Source organism: Pocillopora verrucosa, chromosome 11, assembly GCF_036669915.1.
Source record: "Pocillopora verrucosa isolate sample1 chromosome 11, ASM3666991v2, whole genome shotgun sequence".
In the NCBI taxonomy this organism is placed as follows: Eukaryota; Metazoa; Cnidaria; class Anthozoa; order Scleractinia; family Pocilloporidae; genus Pocillopora; species Pocillopora verrucosa.
The window spans coordinates 3863647-3887069 of NC_089322.1; the positions used below are offsets into that span (position 1 = coordinate 3863647).

General features: G+C 39.3%; 1 protein-coding gene across 1 annotated transcript; it reads right to left on the minus strand.

The window, feature by feature from the left end:
• Window positions 1-1126: 1126 nt before the first annotated feature.
• LOC131777910 (WASH complex subunit 4) lies at window positions 1127-23423 on the minus strand. Its single transcript, XM_059094275.2, has 36 exons — window positions 23371-23423; window positions 23159-23298; window positions 22245-22298; window positions 21344-21409; window positions 20939-20984; window positions 20062-20209; window positions 19914-19956; window positions 19323-19426; window positions 18659-18779; window positions 17883-18000; window positions 17627-17754; window positions 16584-16744; window positions 15697-15814; window positions 15134-15259; window positions 14403-14510; window positions 13878-13919; window positions 13352-13400; window positions 12615-12670; window positions 12337-12459; window positions 11650-11712; window positions 10815-10931; window positions 9802-9894; window positions 9151-9226; window positions 8549-8703; window positions 8076-8150; window positions 7795-7989; window positions 6802-6955; window positions 6447-6513; window positions 5977-6063; window positions 5144-5207; window positions 4936-5019; window positions 4444-4540; window positions 4050-4144; window positions 3251-3349; window positions 2761-2872; window positions 1127-1721 (listed from the first exon to the last, which is right to left on the minus strand). Exons 1-36 carry the CDS (start codon window positions 23414-23416, stop codon window positions 1660-1662), a joined length of 3492 nt encoding a protein of 1163 aa, XP_058950258.2. The 5' UTR covers window positions 23417-23423; the 3' UTR covers window positions 1127-1659.

The window sequence follows — 23423 nt, forward strand, 5'->3', positions numbered from 1 at the left end:
TGAGTAGATAATTATATGATCTCTCCTCACAATATCAATAAACTATGCATCCAACTTGCAATGAGAATAGACAAGCTTGTCGCCAAGGCGTATATAATCTTTTAGTCAATAACTTCGACATTTGGTTCAAAATACTCTGCAGACTGGACTCTACGTATACTTACTTGGTTTGTAGGAGAAGGTTTCCTGACTGTTATGTGCAATTATGCTATGTTCATCCACAAAAATGTGCACAGGACGAAGTAATGTCACAGGCCTCCCATTACAGCACCTGATTCGACACTTCTGGGTCGGCGGCAAAGTACACTGATTGCATGGCTATTGGTGCGCATGACAAATGCATTACTATTTTACCACGGTAGATGCGCAGCTGATCAAACAGGAAATACGTCATCAATAGGACTAGCAGGGCGATGATCAATAGGCGTAAGTTTTTCGACAAATCACAGCGCAAAAGTTAAGCAAAACCTATGCAGTCTGAGACTAATTTGGAAGAACTTTCATTTGCGTCGAAAGTAATCCTACTTTTCTTTGGGTTTGCTTAACTTTGGTCTGTGAATGATCAAGAAAAATCGTGCCATCCTTTCAACCAATCAGATTTGAAACAAAAATCAATCGCGCCTTAGTCACTCGCATTTTCCCGTGCTTCAAAAAGAAAGGTTTGCTTGGTTTTACTCCGGGTTCTTATTAAGATTAATTTTCAGTTTTTCTAACAAAAACTATTAACCCAAATAATCCAATAACTACAGTTCTACTCATTTGGGATGATTACATTCTTGGTCACAACCACCTTAATTCTTAATTCTGCAATCCAAAAAATATACATTGTAAAGCCTAGATTGCATAAAATCGATATAAATTCCACGACCGTCGCAGAAACCGAAAAACGTGATCTCAATCGATAGTCATCAATTGGACATCACACGGCTTAACAGTGGCAGCGATCCCAGCGATCGTAGCAAACATAACGACCACAATCATTGGCATCGAAAATTCATATCTCATGCCTTGTTCCCAGACTACTCGCTACGAGAGTAGCCACCGCCGAAGAACGTGACTAGCGGTTGTTCAAGCGCAACGAACGGGATTTCTACAATCATTCCGATAGGTCAATGTACTAAGTTAATCACATCATTCCTGCTTTTTATTTCACAAATTAACTCTTACTATTACAGAAACAAAGTGTTTTCTATTGCAATAAAAACCATTAATACGATTTTTCATATAATTCATCTGTACCTACCTTCGTTCATTTAGGAACAATGTAAAAACGTGAAAAGTCAAAAATCCTTTTTTCGCGGTCTGGGATGTCTTTTATCTTCACTTAGTTTCATTCAAATTGACGGATGGACAACTAAAATTAAAACTTCAAAAATTCACTGTACCAGAAGCTACACTAAATCTATTTTCTTGTTGTAGTTTCTTGAAAGAAAATTTATGTAAGCGCGCCGCGCGAACTCTGGGAGTGGACGAAAAGCAGGGACTGCTCGTAATCTAAATATTGACATTATCAAGGGCCTGGTACTGGCTCACTAGAAAAAACGCTTGCTACACATTTTTTTTCCTTTCATTGTCATTCCGAAAAAGAGTAATAACAAAGTTTTTTCCTCATCACATTGAGATAGATCTTAAGTGACTTCCTCGGGCCTCTAACTCAACTCAACTTCCTGTTGGGTCGACAGGGGGACTGGGGGGTGCAGCTTCCTCATTTGAGGGGGGGCCTACAGGAGGAGAAAATACAAAAAAAAATCATCAGTTTTAGAGCGGGCGTAAAAATATCTTGAGAGAAAAAGCAACAACATATTCTTGTATTTGATAAAGACGTCTAAGGACGCCCTGCCAACAATCAATTTGCAGTAAGATTTACCATTTACCTTTCCAAACATCACACAAATTATAGACTATGAGTAGTCCCTGCTTTTCGGCGAAGTTCTTCGCGCAAAATCAAAAAAAAAAAAAAAGTAAATGAAAATAATAAAAAAAAATTGATGTTGGCGTGCAGCCAGCGCGGAGCTCTGGAAGAGAGGCGCACGAAAAGTACGCACGAAATGTTTCCTGCGCCTCACTCCCAGAGTTCCGCGTGGCATGCTAACATTAATTTTATTTTTACTGATACTTTTTTTAACTCGCGCGAAGGACTTCGTCAAAAAGCAAGGACTGCTCGTAGTCTACCCAAATCTAGGAATTGAAAAAAAAATTGACATAATGTTCTACGTTATGGAAAGATGTTGATCAAGGTATCAAGATAATTAGTGGTTTTAAATTCATAGGAGAACTGTCAGATCATTTCATCAATTCCCACAATTCCAGTTTTCTCCGCTGTGTGTGTTGATCACAAGACGGGGACTAAGAACGGAAGGTGAGAAAGGATGTGGGGAGAGAAATGCTAGCACAGGTAAGAACATGATTTCGAGTGCAATTTGGTGTCAATAAGCACAAGTAAATTTTTTAAAGGCAACAAAATTGCACGAGCCCGTAGGGTGAATGCGATCTGTAGTCTTTTCACTCGTGTTAATACTTTGCACTCATGTTGCTTTAAAATTCACTCGTTTTCAGCCTATCAGACACGCGTTATTTTTTCATGTACATTATTACGTTATTTCTTGGTTGAGGATCCTTTAAAGAGCGTTGTACAACAGGGGCTGGAGACAAAGAATATCGTTTCCTTTTGTATCGGAGAAGATAAAGCGTCTTAGTCAGTTGAGATGGAAGCCTGGCTTTTCACTTTCCCAGAGCTCTATGATATTATCGTTTCTCTACCTTCTGGGGACGCCTCCTTGCTTTCTTTCTCCTCCTTTTCTTCGTCGGCGGTTTTGTCTGCTCTGAAGAAGATTCTTGCACTGTTCAGCGAGAAGTAGACAAGCTCAAACTCCTGCAAAATAGAGCACAGAGATGATAATGGTTTAATTTTCTAGCTTCAAGGGATTCTATAGTCTTTTTCGGTCGTGGGTAGCGAACAACTGTACTAGATCTGATCGCAGGTAAATTACCGAAGGTAGTTGGCCAGCAGTTGTCAAAAATTTGCCAGCATTCCGTGAAATTTTCGCGCGAGCGACCCGCCACAATTGACCCACCACAATAACCTGCGACAATTACATTCTCCATCCTTCACATAAACAGCCTGCTTATCTTAATGTTCGTGTAAGGTGTCCCTACATAAAGATCCTGCAAGCAATCGTCCCGGCTTTGGGGCTGCAAAGCAGCGACAATTTATACACGACCTGCTCGTGTTTCCTCAAGCAACACTCACCTGTTGATAAGTATTTAGTCGTTTCAATGTTAGATTCATGGTTTGCTGTAGTTTCTCGTCTCGCGCACTCCCACGGCTCAGTGAAACCTTCACTTCAGCCTTAGAGAAATTACATACACAATTATAAGTTAACGTTGTAAAATTATCACTAATAATAAGCACTAAGAATTGCTCAATTATATGGGATCAAATTTTCGTAACAAACACAAAACATCATGGTTAGCGTAAAAAGGTTGTGGTTATTCATCGTGGTGAATAACAATAAAAGCTAAGTTTTTCGTTTGTCTCACGATGTAGTCACGTGTGATGTAGATCGCGACGTTTCTACTGCGTACTGCTAGTCCTCCTCAGGCGATGAGGTCGACTGGTCATGCGTGATCTTACAAAGCATGATGCTCTGCTGTGATTAGTTATGGTTATCATGGTTAGCGGTTACGAAGGAATTGTCTCGCAACTAAGACAACAAGCTTGTGAATAGATGTATTGATGCACATGTTGAAAGCAATGCTAGTACATCACAAGTACCCAATGCACCCCAAAGACATTTTGTCAGTTTACAGGTACCTATTTACAGCTGAGTACTCCTGGGTAGAGAGAAGCACTGGGTGAGTTCAGTGTCGTACCAAGGATCACAGCACAGTGACCCAAGCAGGGCTGGAACCTAGACCTCTCAACCCAGAACCCTCTGCACGAACCACCAAGCTTCCCTATCAACCCTAGGCACCAGGCTTCTCGCAAACGAGGAAAAAACGAAAATAAATATGAATTCGAACCACTGTTTGAAGATACTTTAATTTACCTTTTCTTTCTCGTATTTTTCCTGCACCGACTGGAACCAGTGAAGAGAATCAAACTCCTTGTACTGGTCAAGTAACTTTAAGATATACGCCACCCCTGCAAGAGATAGTAGGTTGTTCATGAGGGCGGTTAAAGGTACCTACATAGGAGGGCAGAATCTCCTGTGCCTCACTGACGTCACCAAGGCAACCGAGCCACAGTTCTATTTCTGGTTTCAGTTTTGGATCTGATTGGCTGAGAGAACGACACTAGTTTTCTGGGTCGATCACAGGGCGAAAAAAAAGAGGAAAAATCATTGAAAGCAATTCTGTATCAGAGAAATTGCTGTGGCAAGTGTCCTACATACTGTTAGAATCACCAATGTCGGAAAAACCGAATACGTCAGTGAAACTCACCCATTACAAAGCCATCATCAGTAAAAGAGGCTCCAATTTTGTTCTTCTTAGTGAGCTTTTCCTTGCAACTAAGCATGTATTCCACAAAGTTCAGAGTCTGCAAAGGATAAAATGCGAGACTGGTTTAACTTGAAGATAGTGAAAACTCTAGTGCCATCACATCGGAAATAAATAGAACGCTTCACGTGTCGCATGCGGTAAAACCAAAATCACAGTTATTAAAACAGCCAACCAGACAAAAGGGAAATGTCAAGAGCAGCCAATGGCAACTCAAAGTAAAAACGGGCAAATTGCCTAAAGTGCGGGAAAACGAGGGTGACCAAGTCACGATTCGTTTCAGTTTTGAATATGATTGGTTGAGAAAAAGGCGCGAGATTTCTGGACCAATCACGAGAAGAAGTAGAGCAAAAGAAAAACAATCCTTGATTATTATTGACACTCGATTGAAAATTATCAAAAGAAACAAAAAGTGGCTCCAGGGAACAAGCTTACCAAAGGAGGTACGATGACATAGAAGTTTCTAAGATGCATGTTTTTGCTGTCCCTGAATTCTGGTGCGAACACATCGACAAGAAGCTAACGAGGAAAAAAAAAACATTACACTGTCAGTATAAGTAAAGGAAACACACCTGGTTAAAGGGGGAAGTGAATAAAGGAGGGAAGGTACTACTTTTCCTATGAGGAACTAATTGTGAGTTACCTTGAAGTACTCTGTCGCACCAGCGAAATTCTTGGCCAAGTCGTTAATTGCAGCATCCAGGTTTCTAAAACAAGAACAATCCATAAATCAAATAACTAATCTAATGACCACCAAGTTCACGACAAGAGCAGTAGGTCTGCTTTCGTTTTAGAGACTCACAAGACTGCGAGATTGGTGGACTTAGTTTTTCATAAATCCTTTGGCGTCTAAGCCTGCCCTTACCGCGCACAAAACAATCACGAACCGCTATTTAAGGACTCGTGTGAAATCTTAGGAGGAAATCCGATCCAAAACAGACTTAAACGCATGTAAAGTGACGCTATAAAGAACTCGTAGATATTCTATGTAGAATATAAATAAAATTTACAGTGATTGTTCTAAAGGCCGATGATCCTATGATTCTAAGAAATAGAATCGAGCCGTCATTCCCACGAAAGTCTGCCCCAATTGATCCGCCACAGTGAACAATTTGTCCGCCATCTTTGATAAGACGCATACTCTTGCTAGATTTCTATTGTATATCGAATTTGTATATTTGTATATCGAATCCCCACAGTACTCGTTCCTACACTTCGCATATCCACGAGTGAACAAAGAAATTAAAAATAAGTGAAATCAGTCCATCTTGATTTATGTGATCACGGAGACGCCAATAACACACGCGTCAATGAAAAATATCTGAGTCCCACTAGGGTTCGTGCCCAGCCAGTTCTGATTTCACAAGACCACTGTGACAAGTACACCACACTGCTAAGATCAGCAGATTGGAAAGCGTCCCGTTGGCGCCCTTTGCTTTTCAAAGGGTACTAGTATTGGTTTCTTATTAAACTCACTTGGACGCCTGTTGTGATTCTTCTGAAAGGTTCTCTTCTTTCACCAGTTCCTCAAAAGACACAATGTCTTCGAGATCAGGAACGAATCTACGGAGATAATCAACACCATTTCTTGTCAGTACAGGAGAGGATTCCATGAATTGCTAGGAACAGGGAAATTTTTGCCTGCAAAGAATTTTGATTTTCTGATGTTCCTATACTTCGCTCTATGATTGGTTTAGAAAACTCGCGCCACCCCCGCGGCCCGCATTTTCTCGGGATTCAGTCGGTTAGCTTACTTTCACTTCTTGTTCTGATTGGCTCATTTTGGTTCTTCGAAACTCGATAGAAACGCCCCTCAGTGAGTTTCAGAATGTACCATCACAGCCAAGCATATACTGCACCAATGCAAGGCACGCAGTGGGAAGCTTAAGTCCAAAATAGCAAAATAAAAAATTACAACAGATAAACATTGAGACGAAATGTTATACCTGATTGCATTACTACAGCAATGGAGACCTCCAGAGCGAATCATACGAACATAGCCCATTGCATTCCCTATAGAAAAGTAAGAAATAAAAACCTGAAAACGTTATTTCTTTCGCTTACTTTTGTAATGAACACAAGCTTAACAGTATCAGAGGAACATCTCTTACCAAGGATGTAGCATGTATATAGCATAGAGTAGCGAAAGCAATTTGTTAATTAGCACTGACGCCTTAATCCAAAAACAAAACGCTTATTTTAACGACGATTTCTCGTAGAATCGAAATCGAGAGACAACGAGACGAGGAATTTTTCATCGCCGCAGCACTTTTTAAGATTCTAACATAGCTGACAATTTACCAATCTGGCTGATCAGGGTTCTGAACTGATCCAGATATGTTTGACCCTCAGGAGTCAAACCAAGTTTCCTGATTCCCTTGTTGAACTTCTCGGCTCGTTCGAACGGGTATTTTTGATCCGACTGTTCCTTAGTCTCTTTGAAGAAGCGAATATCCTGCAAAAGAAGCGTTGGATAGTAACATGAGCCACAGTTATTGCCAAAGACCCTTGCTTAGTAGACAAGAACCTAGAACATAAACAAAGTCAATATAATCGGACCATGGAAGCGCGAAGGGTATATTACAGAGGTGATGGAGCGCTTTAAAACATAGGGGAAGGGGGGAAGGGGGACTGAAGCGCCCACCTCTGCCCTAATTTCCCAAAATGTCCTCTGTATAGTTCTTTAGCACAAGCAAACCTCTATGCAATCTGTACAGTGTCCTTTGTGATCGTAATCGATTTGTGACATTTCATAGCTGGGCAATCGTTCAAAGAGACTTCTAAGATGAGCTATCAGAGTACCTAGATAAGCTTGGCTCTCACGCCATGACCTCAAGCCAAACATATTCCTGTCCGACCCAACCAAAACCCATTCATTGCGCATTTTATCATACGACCGTAGTTCTCTCCCTTTCTTCCCTTCCCTCTTGCACTTTGCATCTCGCGAAACCGAACCTAGGGCGGCGCGGCTTTTTTGCGACCCTGCTCGCGACTTCGCATATTACTATCGTACGGGGATTTTTCAAAATTACCTTTCCGTAAAATCCTACACGTGGCTGTAGGTGTCTTGTGACAGAAAAGACTTTTTGTCCGGAGCAATCTTAATGAAAGGAATTATAAAGTATTCACAGGACCAAATCTCTCCTCCAGGCCAATTTTTCGCGACGTTAGGGCTAATTTCCGTACCGAAACGTGGGCGGGTTGGAATCTGTTCACCTCAGATTTTCGTTAAGAAGGAGGCCAATCCCCCCTCCCCCCTCCCCCCCACGCCCTCGGTACATCATCATCACGTACCTTGATAAGTCTTGCCTTGATGTGCTCGTCGTACAAGAACTGGGAAAAGATGAAGAATTTCTTGCGCAGAAACTGATAAGTAAAATTCACGGTTGTGTTCATAATCCCCGAACCGTGCGTGCGAATGGAGTTGGCAATATGACGGATATTTATAGTGTTCAAATGTTTGTTATTTGATGCGAGCTCGACAAAAATCTGAAACAAAAAAACGACAGAGGTTTCAGGTATCATCCCAAAGCGCTGATTGTTGACAAGAATTGCACAAAAATACACTTCCTAACCTGGTTGTTGAGGTTGTAAAGATATCGAGAAACAAACACGTGAATGTTCCGCATGATCTCCAACACGTCCAGACCCTACGGAAAAGATGATGGGATAAGGGCATCTCAACCAAATGGCTGAACAAAACACTAAAGCTTGAGTGTACAGATGAGTGAATGGACTAGTGATAGATCGATCGGGTGTTGGATGAACGAGTAAACAGACTGATAGATGAATGAATGGACGGACAAAACAATAGGAAGGGAGGAAAGATAGACAGATGGATCAACGACCGACCTAACGCAACAACGAACACAAAAACGAAGACATCAACGTGCCAACGAAGGGACGAACAAACAACGAACGAATACGAACGAACAAATACGTCAACTTTAGAAACTCTTTACGGTGGCCAATTTACATTATCAACTAAGTTGATAAAACCAAATTGTCTTTGAGTAGGATTTGGTCTTTGATGTTTCTCTGTAATCACCTGTTCAAGAGTCTGGCTGGGCAGGTGAGCTTCAGTCATTTCCAGGCCGTACTTTTGTTTGGCTTGGTTTCTCATCTCACCGTACGTCCTCCAGTCATGAAGGGCCACTGTAGTCAAGTTGTAGAATGTCGCATCAAGGTAATGAGTCACGTGTTCTGCAAGAAAAAATCAAAAAGTTTTCCTACACGTTTTCGAAGAAAAAAAAAATTTGAAAAAATAACTCGCGAAAGTTTTCTTTTGAATAATCACAGACAGAAAGGTTTCTTCCTAACAATTAAAAGTACTCATCACCTAGTAAAATATTATAAACAACAAAACTAGAAAGTACTGCTCTTTAGCTTTCAAATGAACTCTCACACACCAGGGTGTCATTTGCAGATTTTCACAACACAATAAAAGGTACTATCAAAAAACAGTGCTGGGCAGCTACCTTTTGCATAGTGAAAAACTCCATGAAAAACTGGAGTTTTTCACCAAACTGGAAATCAGAACCACCTCACTCAACATAATAAACAGAACCACATCAAAAAAGTTCTCAGTACTTTTCCTCAAAAAGGCTGCACAGACTGAAATACGGTATAGCAATGTTTAGCAGAACTCACGTTTGATGTTGATGAACTGATGAAAAAATCTGATCGGCCTCATTTTCAAAAACTGAGAGAGATCTCTCATTCCAACCTAAACGAAGGAAAAATTAAAAATTAAATTGAGAGCACCACACTATGCAGACAGGAAGATCGACAGACAGAGAGACACAGAGAGAGAGAGAAGAGAGCTAGCAGACCCTCAATATTAGCGCGGCAGGGAGATTGGAGACGAGTCACAAAGAGATTTGCTGGGGTCTGGTACTCGTTATCGGTACCAAATCCCTCGCCGACCTCTCGTTGGCTAGCGTTGCTCAAGGCCACATAATTTCCCGCAAAGGAGGAAACTCTCGTGCAGAAGAACTAATAAAGACAGCCAGCTCGCGGGCTAACAGAAAGTCAAATGGACAGACTAATACAAACAGATGGATTCAGGGAGCACTTAGGAAGCAAGAAAGGAAGACCAACAAGTTAAGAAGAGGAAAAGACAAAGACCTGCAGAGGACACAGAGAACAGGCGAGCGGTGGACAGACACAAAGATAGCCGGACTCACCGACAGAAAAAAAAAAACAGAGGAACAGATAGATTAGAACAAACAGGCAATGTGTCGGGCGGATAGAGGAAGAGGAAATCAGCTGAATAACCATTCACATAACTAATGAACAAACCTTGAAAGGATTTCTGTCATCTAACTGCAGATGCTGATGGATGTGAAGTCGTAGATCTGTTTCAATGTCACGACACAGTGGTTGAAGCAAGTTCTGAACAAAGAAAACATCAAAGATATGGAACTTGCTTAAGGGACCGTATCACGCTATCTTACTATCGCGATATTACCAATACAGACTTTACTATAATGCCCCTGAAAAGTGTCACGTAAGGTCAAGCTAGTTTCCTGTCACGCTGGCTCAGTGCAGGAACTATTGAGATCAAAAAGTCCGTTTTGAAGAAGTCACTAGTATGATGTCATTTAGAATACTTGAAACAGAATAAGACGCTGTCCAACCGACAAAAGAAACTAAGGGGCAAAGCTGAATTATACGAAGTAATAATTTGGTTTCCAAAAACACATCTCTTGGATGTTTACGAGTGCAGTAAATAGGATGCTTTAAACTTTAGTGATTTAGGCGTAAAAATATTACGTTATGATGTTTGGGACAGCTTTCACGAGTCACGATTGACAAAAACGAATGTAAATAATAAACGGTGAGGTTCTCCGTGAGTAGAGAGATTCGAATGTACTCCATAACCGTCGGTATATTGTAAGATCTCATCAATAATTCTCCTTACTATCTGCCATACAACTCTTATGATGTTACTTTGGAGAATTTGGTATTGGATCTGCTAAAAATCCCCTAATTGCTATTTTTCTTTATTCTCTTCACTTGTCTGCTTGATATTGCATTGACAATGTGAGGAGAAATTCTCTCTTGGTCACTCATGGGAGTGAAAGGGTTAAATTTTACTGCAAACATTAAACACAAAAGGAATTGACAGTGACTCTCCTGCAGGAGAAACAAAACTATTAACCTTGGAAGATCGATTTTAAGCAGATTCTTTGATATAATAACACCTCCCCATGAAGAGTACGAAAACTCATTCATAACTCATAAAATTATTCAACAGACCTCAAGATAACATCCTTGGGAACTGAGAGGAAGTTTTTAATCAGCATACTCACTTCATGTAGTGTGTCACCAATTTCTTTCTCAAATAATTCCAGCATGACTTGCGGTGATGGTTCGTGTTTCACTCGCTGAAGGACTGGAACACAATCGCCCAATGCGCTAATCATGTACTAAAAGAAACCAAGTTGAAATTATGTTATACGTTACGAAAAGGATATAAAACAAATTATCGATGGATTCCTCCCTCCTCAAAAAAAGGAAAGGTTGACTTGAGCCCAATAAAGTTACTGGGTATTTAAGGAGGACTGTTACAGCAAAGGAGGGCTAAATAGCAGCAACCTTGCGACCATCTCTCTGGATTGGCCCTTCTGTACTCCCTTCCCCACTCCCCCCTCGCACTCTCCACTTCACCCTCCCCCCCCCCCGCGCCCCCCCAAAAGGGTTAACGCCGACTAACAAATTTTGAAACCGGGCAACTTTTCTCTTGCTTTTTGCTCGTCTGTTTATTTGTCTTTCTATCTGTCTGTTTGTTTGTCTACTCCCCTTTTGGCCTGTTTTTTTGTTCGTTCGTTTATATCTGTTTTTTTCCTTTTTCTTCGATTTAGCTTTATATTTTACGTTTGCTTTCCTTTTGCTACAAAAACAGTTTTCTGGCAGTTTTTACGGAAAAGGAAGTGTCAAACACAAGTCTTGAAGACAGCCGACAAGCGAAAAAACAACAAAGTCGAGTTTCGCAATTTTACTTCACCATAAAGCAAAAACGTGTAATGGTATGGCCGTCTATCCACCGATATCGACCTAATGCTTGGGCGAGGTTGCGTTTAATTTTCTTGTGCGGAAAGAGGCATAGAAAGATCTAGGTGCCCTATGACTCATTAAGAAACTTACATGAATTCGATGCACATCTGTAGCACTGTCATACAAGTCTGTCAAGTAAGTTGGAAACACAACCTACAACAGAAAGAAAAATAAAACGATCATCCATCTTTGTTATTATTCTTTAAACGTCCCAAAGTATAAGTACAAATTTCCTGAGCCTCAGGTTGTTTATTCTGTAAAAACAACGCACCTATTAGCCGAACTTGACTGATTGCTCAGTGAGGGAAAGGACTACTGTAAGTAAGCTTTAAAACCTACAACCAGAAGCCTTCCAGTGAATTCGCACGTGCAAGTTAAAAAGCACACCGATGAACGAGCCCAAGGAGATAAAACCACGAACTATACGTAAACAGCCGACAAACCAACGAATGTCGTGTAAACAGCTGACGAACTAACGAACGACATGTAAACAAGTAGACAAATGGGCGAACCGATGAACCGACGAACAGAGGAACTGACGAACTGACAAACCGACGAACTGACGAACTGACGAACCAACAAGCAGACGAAGGACGACGACTCAGCATTTAGCTAACGATTTAACCAACAATATAACAAGCGTATGTAAACCGAAATCTCCCTCTTTCATCCACTTCTCTGTTACTAATCTGCCGTTCACTATCGCGCTTCGTTTTACGATCTGCGCGCTTGGAAAAAGAAAGACAAAGTTAAAAGATAAGAAAACAAGTAACTTGCCCTATGCCAATGAAGAAATCCACAATCGCAAGCTTTTTTAACTCTCGATCTCAGATCACTGACCAGGTTAATTCGCTTCATTACACTGGTTAAACTGGCCATCTCGTCATCTCTGAAAGATTTCTGCGTCAATCAAAAGTTAAAATGGTGAAACTATGTACAATATTCACGATCTTTACATTAATGACGCACAGACTGTCACCAAAACTACGTGTTATTAAATCCTCTTTCCACAACTAGACGCTTAACGATGTTAAAAAAATAATGGAGAAACTCACCATTTGAACGCCCACATGAAGGCCTAACATGGCAATAAGTCTGCGCTCCTTTGTGGCTGAAGAAAAAAACCAAAGCAACAGAAATTCTGTCACAATCAGTGTAATGTTACAGTATTTTTACCACTATAACAGGGTAACCCAGTGTTCTGACGCCTGCTCAGTCTCTCTTCTAACGGTACCACATTGGCTTATGCATTTAAAAAAATTCGCTAGCCTACATCAAGGCCCTCATCATCATTAGCGCTGCAGGACACACGTTCCTCTGCCCGCGGGAAGATTTGAGACGAGTCGCGGAAAGGTTTGCGCGGAGTCTGATACTTAAAGCCTCTCACCGGCTTGCGTTTCTCAAGGCTTCACAATTCTCGCAGGCGAAGAACCGCTCGTGCTGAAGCACAATTTATGAGGGCCTGCTTGCAGGCTAAAAATCCGCAAGTTCAGTGATTTACAAAAATATGTACTCTACATCATGGTTTGTTTTAGTTCACAAAGCTTCTCCTGCTCAGTATATTACCACTTTTTACTGACCACTCCCAAGTGTAAACTACTTGGATCTGATTCATCAATTCTCCGCTCTAGCTCCTATAAATTTCCTCCTCAATAATTTAAGAGAATTTGATGACTCATCAAGACAACACCCTTCACTTGATATGTGTGTCGATTCTCACCACCTGTTTCCTAGATAATGCATTGAAATCGTAGGGAGAAATTAAATGTAAATCACTCATTGTTCGAAGTACCTGGACCATTAAGAGCATTCTGCACTAAGACAAGCGCTGCCAATACGTCCTAAAATAAAGAAACAATTTTTTTTATAACGTTAATTTCAGTCATCAAATCAATTTTCCATAGAGCAGATCGTTTTCAACGAACTTCAAGTTTATGCTTTACATAGTCACACCCTGTAAAGACGCCCGATGTTAATTCAGTGATAGCACGTCTCTATATGCCTTGATTCTAGCCTCTCGAAGATCCGTTGACTGTTCGAATGACTGTTACTTACGCCGCAAAAATTCAAACCTGATCAATAACCGAGGCAACCTGAATCTCTAAACGATTACCTTCTTTAAATGGATATCTTAGTGTTGAATCACACAGATTTGTTACAGGGAATTAAAAAAATAAAGCCACTAAGAGTAAATGGCTTTTGACTCTACATTGAAGAATCCAATGGGTTTTTTTCGCGCGTGCAAAGTTATCTAGCGCAGGAAAAAACTTGTCTTCGCGTTTCAAAGCAAAAAGAAAGTTGTAAGATGCTGAACTCACAAGTCGTTTGTCTGTGTATTTCTTGTCGGCTGCAATACGTTTCTGTAAAATAACAATATTGCAATCTTAATACAAATGCCAGTGGCTGTATATGAAAACCTTTGGACCTTAACTATAACCTGTGCAGACAAAGAAATCTTTCGAAAAGACTTTTTGACTACTTCCTATAAGCAGAACGTCTTATCTGTGGAATGAAGACATTAATCACTTAAAGGCGCATAACCGGCCACGCTAAAAGTCTATGCAACAGCCACATGTACAGAACACATACCTCAGCGGTGTTAATACAACAGCCATATGTAGTACACCTACCTTAACGGTGTCAAAGCAACAGTCCCGTGTACAGTACACATACTTTAACGGTGTCAATATAACAATCAATTGCACAGCACACCTCCCTAAGCAGTGTCAATACAACAGCCTCATGTACAGTACTTGTACCTGTACACTGTCAGTACAACAGACATGCACAGTACACCAACCTTAGCGGTGGCAATACCACAGCCACATGTACAGTACACGTACCTTAGCGGTGTCAATACAAGCTAATGCCATGAACGTCAAATGTTGGATCATGTGGTTGACACTTTCTGCTATAAGCATACTGCGCCGATGAAACGTGTGCTCGATGGCCTACAGAGAAAGACAGATGAACTTGAAGGTGCACTGCAATGATTGTTCAAGGACAACCCAGGAAGGCGGGTAACCATGCGCGTTTGTGGAGAATCCAACTCAATCTAAATATTACATGAAATTATCATAAATTTCGTGGATTTTGATCGCTTTCCACGTTTCGAAATCCTAAAACATCACTCAAAATACAGATCACGCAAATCTGGGAACAATCGTAACTTTTCACATAAGATAATGACATCAACTCCCGATGAGCATGAGACGAAGAAAACTCCAAGTGCCGTGTGATCATTTAAACTCCTGCTAATTAAAGTTTCCATTTCTTAGTGAGATGGTCTTCAACCTGAGCTACGGAAAATATCTTGGCGAATCTCTCTAATTGAAGACTTACAAGCTTAATTACCTTCCCAAGAAGTCAAAGGTGCACTCACGCTCGTACAATTTATTTTGTTCCATGTATTTTTGGTTTTTCATCGTCAACTTCTTTATTAACTTTGATTAAGGAGCCGGAGAAAATGCTAGTGACTGAGTTCCTGGTCAATGTTATATTTTCAATTCTTCCCTTTACACTCACAGCTTAAGGGAAACACTTACTGTAGTCTTGCAAATGCAGAGGCTCTTACCTTTAAAAGCTCTGTGAGCCTGCACAAGGCCATTACACACGACTTGGTCAGCGGTTTAGATAACACCAGATGCAGATTCATGATAGTGCGCACCAAGTGACTCACAGTGTGCGCTATAAGGACACCCTGAAATATGTGAAATATTGGGAAAAAGCATTGCTTGTTCCAGTATTCTCTCAAACGTAATTTATCAAGAACTGAGGTTTCTTTGGTCGAGCTTTCAGCAAGAATATTTTGAGGCCTGTGCAAACCACTCTTAAAAAAATAACTCACTTTAGTCATTCTCCAAAATCTTGAACCAAAAGCGAATTTTCAACTGAGTGCGATTTCTTACACGTTAAATCTTTAACCCTTAAGATTGACTAACATCTAACTTCTCCATACAATATCAGTCCCACAACTCACATTAAGGTCATGAGAATGACGCAAATGATCACCAACTAAAAAAGCTCTGGATTGTTTAACAAATTCTCCTTGTCAGCACCTCAGGAAATGTAAGAGAACACTATGGAGAATATGAAAGTGATAGGTTAGAAGATGGAGCTAACAGGTTTACAAGGTACCTTAATAAACAGAACACATCGCGTGTTAAGATCATCGACTAAGGTGCCTCCCTTGTTTAGACTGGACTCCATGTGAACCATCCATGAACTGACTTGCATCTGGTACAGCTGTGCATCCCTGAGAAGAAAAACAAAAGCATCACGTATTTGAAAACAGTATTTTGACATCAAGCTTGAAACGTGAAGGTCTTACGTCAGCAAGTAGAACTCTGCATCAAAGGATATGGGTTCAAATCCTAACTGAGTCATTGTGTTGTGATCTTAGGAATGACACTTAACGCTCTCAGCTATATCCTCTCAAGAAAAAATTAATACCAGCAAACTTTCGGGAAATATGACAAAACCTGGAGTGTGACGAGCCCATTCAGAAGGAGTAACAATAATAATATAACATTCAAACGTCTATACATGTGGGAATTTTTATAACTAAGTCGCGTGCTATTATGGTGTTCGAACCAAGTTGTCGAACACGTGTTGTTAACAACCAAACAAACCAGTAAGTCACGGTGTTTAAAAACCGTATAACTTTTTTGGTGAAGCTCAAAACAAAGTGGTAAATGATCATGAAACCTGCAATGGTAAATGAACATGAAACCCGTAATTAAATGAGTTTTGTGCAGGAAAAGTCTTGAGTTGTCCTTCGCCTTATTTTTGTTACCTTGTACAAATTTCTTTCAACGTTTCAATATTTCTGTGCATAGTTTGCGTGACCGAGGTTGCAATTTTGCGCGGGAAATTAGCGCATGGCCGGTCAAAATTGATCTCCTTGCGCATGCCCTTCGTTTGACCGCTGTGTTAGCAATAACTCTCCACCAATTAATTGCAGACTCGTACCAAAACGTATTTGAAAATGAGTTATCAAAAAACATAAGATAATTTTCTCCCACCTGACCAAGTTTTGATTACAGTTCGTCAAATACTGCTCTTTAGAAGATTCCACAGCTTGCCTCTGTTTTTTGTCCACAATCTTGTTGAGGTGAGGAATTCTTCGAAGGAGAAATTCATTTGGGAAGAACATGATGTCCCCAACAAGATGCACAGCTGGGACCTGAAAAAAGAATTGTTCAAATTCCACCATCAAAACCTCAATTTTCAAAATACGAAAAATCGAGTAAAAAGACTAAAAGAAAAGGAATACATCAGATGTTTATAAAAGAGAAGATTGGAGGTTTGTCACTTCTACATCAGAGACAATGATAAACATAATCAGATAATTGAACTAGATACTTCATTTGCCGAGTAGCAATCCAAACGGATGCTAGCTGACAAGTACATGTATGTATTTTCACTAAGTAGCGTTTATTACGTAACAGTGTACATGAAAAAATTACGCGCTTCTGATTGGCTGAAAAAGAGTGCATTCTCATGTAACACGAGTGCAAAGTTGTGCAAAGTTGTGCAAAGTTGTGACACGAGTTTAAATTACAAATAACGCGCACGCTTTCAAAATTTCGTCTGTTTTGACTTTCTGTGATGTTTTTTCCTTGGAAGTTGTTAACGAGCAATAACATAATTTCTCATCCAATTTAGTGTGATAAGCAATTATAAATTTTTGAAAGACTACAAATTGCACTTGCCCTACGGGCTCGATCGTGCAATTTTTTGTCTTTGAAAAATTTCCTCCTGCTTATTAACAGCAAATTGCAGTCGAAATCGTGTTATTACTTTTACTTATCCAAGATGATTCTAACTTTGAAGTCTGTGGATAAAGCCCATGTGGGTGACCATTCAAGTGAGAACTACTGAGCAGAAATTTCATGTAGTACTGTTTCTTATGGTCTACATGATGGTTTTAAATTTTAAGCCTATGGATGAGAAACTTTCTTAAGTGTGTGACCAGGCAATTGAAAGCTACCCAGCTTGCAGTGCTGTCACGTGCTTCTGTCAGTAATTCAGTTACTGTACAGCATGGATCAAGTCTAAACCCCACCTTTTTATGAATGTCCCAAAATTTGCTGAAGAACCTTCTGTCAATGCCCTTGTATATCTGATGTTGCAAGATAAACAAGCCGAGCAGACCAACGATCTTATGGCGCTGATCAACCTCATGAGGCTCGTCTGAAAATAAAACCAAAAAATAAGAGAACAAATAAATCAGCATTTCCTTAAAAAAATTGCAGGCAAAACATTAAAAGGAAAGAGCACCTCTTACTATAAAATTATTGGGAATTGTTTTTAGTACTTACTCATTCTTGTATCAAGACTTTGAAAGATGACTTTGATATTGAACAGGAATTCCTCCCCAAATTCATTATTTCTGGCCACTCTCACAAACTGACCATCAAATGGCTGCTCAATACAGTTCTGAAATACATTTACACCAAAAATGATTAAAGGAAAGTCAGCTTGTAAACCAGAGGATCATCCTACTGCAGCTCATCTCATTTTCAGTGACTAGGATTAACCTCACCCCCCTGAGATGTTGGTCCACTGCACCCCTCCCCCCCCCCTCCAAAAAAAAAAAGGCTTCCCTGACAGTCCACTACCACTAACATCGAGTTTGTGCACCTGGCTGGAGAGATGCACTGTGAGGGTAAAGTGTCTTGCCTAACAAGTACCTGATCACTTCACTGACACAAAAACTTGCCAACAACCAACTCAGCAACTCTATCAACAAACTACCCAACAGATCAACTCACTTCGATCAACTCAATGGTATACCAAAGCTATTGGCAAGTTGACAATGACAAGTTAATCAGAAGTGCTGGTGAATTGACCACACTGAAAGGGGTTTATGAGTTGACTAACAGTGTCTGCAAGCTGGTTGTAGGTGAGTTGACATGTCAGCAAAGTGACTGGTTACAACCCAAGAAAACAACACAATTATTGAATTGTGGCAGACCTTGAAGCAATGAGGCCATATACTGACAACCTCTTACAAAAAGTAACAGAAGAATTATTTTAGTAATTCTCTTTATTATCCATCATACAATCCAAGGTCAGTGGTTACTTAGATCTGTACCTGCAAAATAACACCATCAAGGAGCTGTCCTTCCAAACTCATAAGAAGTTTTTCAAGTCGCCGAAGCTTTGCCTCTTCAATCCCAAACAAAGCAGTATTGTTGTGCACTGATTTTAACATTCTATAAGTTAAAGAAAAGTCTTTATGCATATGAAAATCAGACATGCATCTCATAGATATGGAATAGTTTTGCAGAGAAGCTTACTTACATTGAAATTATCGTTGCAACACCAGTATATGTACTGACACAATCGAGTAAAGGACTCAGGTCTCATTCACTGACTTACAGAATCTTTGACTCAGATTCACTGACTCACTGCCTGATTGTCACTGACTCACTGCCTGACTCCCTGACTGATTGACCGACTGACTAGTAACTGACTGACTGACTGACTGACTGACTGACTGACTGACTGATCTAACGACTGACTGACTGAGTGACATACTCACTGACTCACTGAATAACTGAATGACTGATTAGCTCTGACTTACCAACTCACTAACTGACTTGCTGACTAACAGACTGACTGACTGACTGACTGTCTAACTGGCTAAATGACTGACTGTACAAGTAACTGACTGACTGACTAACTCTTTGGCTCAGATTTCACTGACCAACTGACTGACCAACCAACTGTATGAAGTGACAAACAAGGCAAGTTACCTCCTGTATTGCTTCCAGTGTTCCTTCAGAGTGTGACTGGCATCCATAATCTCATCCAAAGTGATCAGCACTCCCAGTAGTCCAGCAAGATGTTCAAAAACAGTCTGTCAAAATGGGAAACATCTTAGAAAAATGATGATCACATGAGCCAATAATTTCACTTCATTTCAAACAGATTCATACTCCTTTACCTGCCTGATACATCGAGCAATTATCAAATAATAGAAAAAAGTAATAAAGGTGATAATCAATGTGTAGAAATAACATCACAAATACCATAAAAACCTAAACTAAAACAAGGGATATGGGAATTTTTTTTGGTCATACTGTACACCCTAACAGGAGCCTTTTGACCACTAGGAGAGACTGCCATAGCATCAAATTTCTCCACAAAATATCACCCTTGAATTAATCATTCAGGTCACAAGAACAAAAGAAATGATCATCAATTAAATAAGTTCTTGATTACTAAACAAATTCTCCTTTCCAATACCTTAAGAGATGTATCAAGAACTGCATGGAGAATCTACATACTGATCCTAGGGTATTATTAGTTAAAATGAAAAAAAAAAAAAAGGAAAAACTCCTTACTGTAAAATGAACTCCAGTCACATCCATCACTTTAGGACCCTCTCTGAAAAGAAAAAAGAAAAATGCTTGTGATTTCTTCACACATTTTGCATGGTGTACGAAAAATTGAGGAAAGGTGCAGAGCAACTTATGAAACTATAAATCTCACTTTGAATGTAATGAAGCTAACTGCTGGATCACGTTCTTGACAACCTCATATGCTCGTGTCACAAAACTGGAGATATCTTGTAGCAGGGGTAACATTCTTCCAAGACGAACTTGATTGTCTCCTTCTTGCACCTGTTCTTTATCTGCTCCTGAAATTAAAAAAAAATTACAGACTAAGTAGTGTAAGGGGGCACTGTAGGACATAGCCAATCAGATTCTAGGATTTTGAACCACATGGTACACATAACCCAATCATATCTTGGATGACAACCTGGCCATCTGATTGGTTAATGTGTACAAAACAATACAAAATCTTGAAATAGAACAACAAGTTTAGATCTTTGTCCAATGTGTTGATTATGCACATGCACAGTGAAATCCCTTATAATCACTGACATCATCTTTGAACATGCTGTGCACACACAAGGGGGTCAATTCCCTGTGTGGCTTTCTTATTTGCCCACACCATTTCAAAAGAAAACAGGAGAAACAACCACTATAACACAAAATAAGCAAAAACATGAAACAACTTATGAAATTTGTAAAAGGAAATAAAAGTCAGAAAAGGAAAACTAAAGAATATTTATGCACAAAGCTAATTTAATTACAGGTATCCTGTGGATTTGCCATTTGATTCGAGCTTAATCAAAAAGTTATATGGTTTTCAAACATAGTAAATCGCTGGCTTGCATGGTTGTTTATAACTCCTTGAAGACAACTTGGTTCTGGCTCCAGGTGTTGTACGTCATAGTATGATCAATATCTCATCATAATCTTGATTTTAAACACAATTAGAACTTACAGCTTCAAAAAACTGGCCCTTTCTACTATGACAAATCTTGTCTGTTATATTTACTTAATTTCCTTCCCTCACATACCTGCTTCTTCATAGAGCAGCAGAGGAGTGAAGAACTTTGTTGTGGCCTAAAACATTCAAAAGTTTTTTTGTTTTCAATTTCTCATCATTATTTTTGAGAAAGAAATGATGTAAAAGAGTATTACAAAAAAAACAAAAAATCATATTTATTACTTGTAGCAATTAAACAGAAATAATTACAATCACATAAAAAATATAATTAAATGCCACCAATACAATGCTCGCATAAGGCCGCAGGATGTATTTTAGAAAAAAATACTGGAAAATGAAATGATACCTGAATACCAAATCCTTATTGGATGGTTTCACTAACAACACAGGCAATTATTTTGCTAGTTGCAGAAAATTTTTCCAAGCCCCTTTGAGGTTAGGAAAAATATAAGCTATGATTACAAATGGTTCTCACCTCATGCTTCAGCTGATCCATTTCCCGACAAAGAGATGCAAACACCATTATCACTTTGTTAAAGACCTGGAAAAGAAAATTATAATTAGTTTTTGTATTACTCAGCCATGCCATTTAAATGATTAGGTAAAAATATTAAATAATTTGTGGTATGAATTCCCACTGGGAACTCAGATCTTTTCTTATAAACAAATTTCCTTAACAATTTTAATACTAATACAAACAGCATCATAACATCATCATCATTATCATATTTGTAACAGTTATTTTATTACAAGTTGTGTTGTGCATATTTATCCCTTTTATCATTAACAGATTTCTTAAACAATTTTAATACTAATACAAAATAGCATCATCAACATCATCATCATTATCATATTCGTAATAGTTATTTTATTACAAGTTGTGCTGTGCACATTTATCTCATGAAATGTTCAAATGTGCACAAGGCTGATCAGATATTATGAGTACATTAAGTCTCCTAATAAAAATCTACATGTTAAAATCTGTGCTACAAACGTAATAATGTATATGAAAGAATTGCACACTTCAGATTGGCTGAAAATAAGTGCATTCTCATGTAACACAAGTGCAAAGTTGTAACATGAGTGCAAAATTGAAACATGAGCGTAAATTTGCAAATAGCACACACATGCCTTTAAAATGTCATCTGTCTTAACTTTCTGTGATGTTTTTCCATGTATATTACTAGCAAGTAATAACATGATATCTCTTGCAATTTGGTGTAATAAGCACTTGTCAATTTTTAAGAGACTGCAAATTACACTTGCCTTACGGGCTCATGCAATTTTGTAACTTTTTACTGAGGCTTATTAACATCAAATTACCCTGGAAATCATGTCATTACCTATACTAACAAAATGCTAAAAGCAAAACAAACCTTGTTCTCTGTCTTGATGATTTCCAACATCCTTGACTGCTCGTAAGGCAGAGTCTAATTCAAAAGAAAGCACTGTTATTTCTAAAATTGTTTCCCTTTCCACAATATATCTAAGTTCAAATCTAGGCTAAAAACAATTCTTCAGGATTTTAGGGGTATTGATTCAAATGACTCTTCTTCCTATAATACCCAGTATTAATCAAAACTATTATGAAATTCTCAAATGTGATTGGTTATCACCAGCCTGATTTGAGCACTAATAGAACAGTGTATGCATCATGATTGTAATTAAACAGTGTAACAGGACAGTTCACACCTTATACCTATGTGAGTGGACAGTACGTATATGTGTCATATGCGTGCATTCTTGTCATGCACAATTGTTTTTTTAATGAAAATGTAAAGAAGATGGTAAGACAAGTGTTTTGTCAAATTTTGTTATAGTTTTGATTAATTGGTAACAAGACTTTGTGTTGTCCAACTTGGGCTGATATCATACTAGTGATTAATAAATCAGACTCCCACTTTGAAGTCTTCTGATTGTGTAGATCACAGACCAAATTGGACTCCACTCAGACCTATCATGAATTTCAATTAACCCGTTTAGCAGCCAATCAGTTTCTTGAAAACTTGTCAAGATAATTAAGCAGGCTATCTCATTGACTGTTTGCTGGATAACGTATTCAACTCGTTCTTAATAAGATATAGGGCCTCAGTAGATGTAAGAGTGAAGGGGGGGGGGGGGGGGTGCTAAGATATAAATGAGGAGGGGCGGGTGAGGTGGTGGTATCCGGGTCGGAATATATATGAGCATGACACTTGCGGAGTAAATAAGATTTTGATAACTCAAGGATGATAACAACATATATCTTAAAAAATATATCATTTAACCATCTCCGTAATTTTCTACTCACTTGCAACGCAATGGGATCAAGACTGAAATCCCACGAGTCTCCAACAGAGTCGTCCAAGGCATCCTCGATCGCCTTGAGCTGTGAAGCGTATTCCTCCAAAAATTGGCCATATTTTTTCAACTGCGCTTCGCCGACGAGTTCTGCAGGGAATAAATCCTTGTTAACTAATTTTTCGACTTATACTGGTGTCAATTTAGAGTGTTAAAACTTACTCAATGAACCGTCGTCGAAGGCATCTAAATGCCATCCTTCCTCCATCTTGGAA

Coding starts and splice junctions, on each gene's coding strand:
- LOC131777910 (XM_059094275.2), bottom strand. CDS start 23,416: ATGGAGGAAGGATGGCATTTAGATGCCTTCGACGACGGTTCATTGA. Junction 8,704..9,150: donor TCAGTTCATCAACATCAAAC/GTGAGTTCTGCT, acceptor TTTTTCTTGCAG/AACACGTGACTCATTACCTT. Junction 7,990..8,075: donor TTTACAACCTCAACAACCAG/GTTAGGAAGTGT, acceptor TTTTTGTTTCAG/ATTTTTGTCGAGCTCGCATC.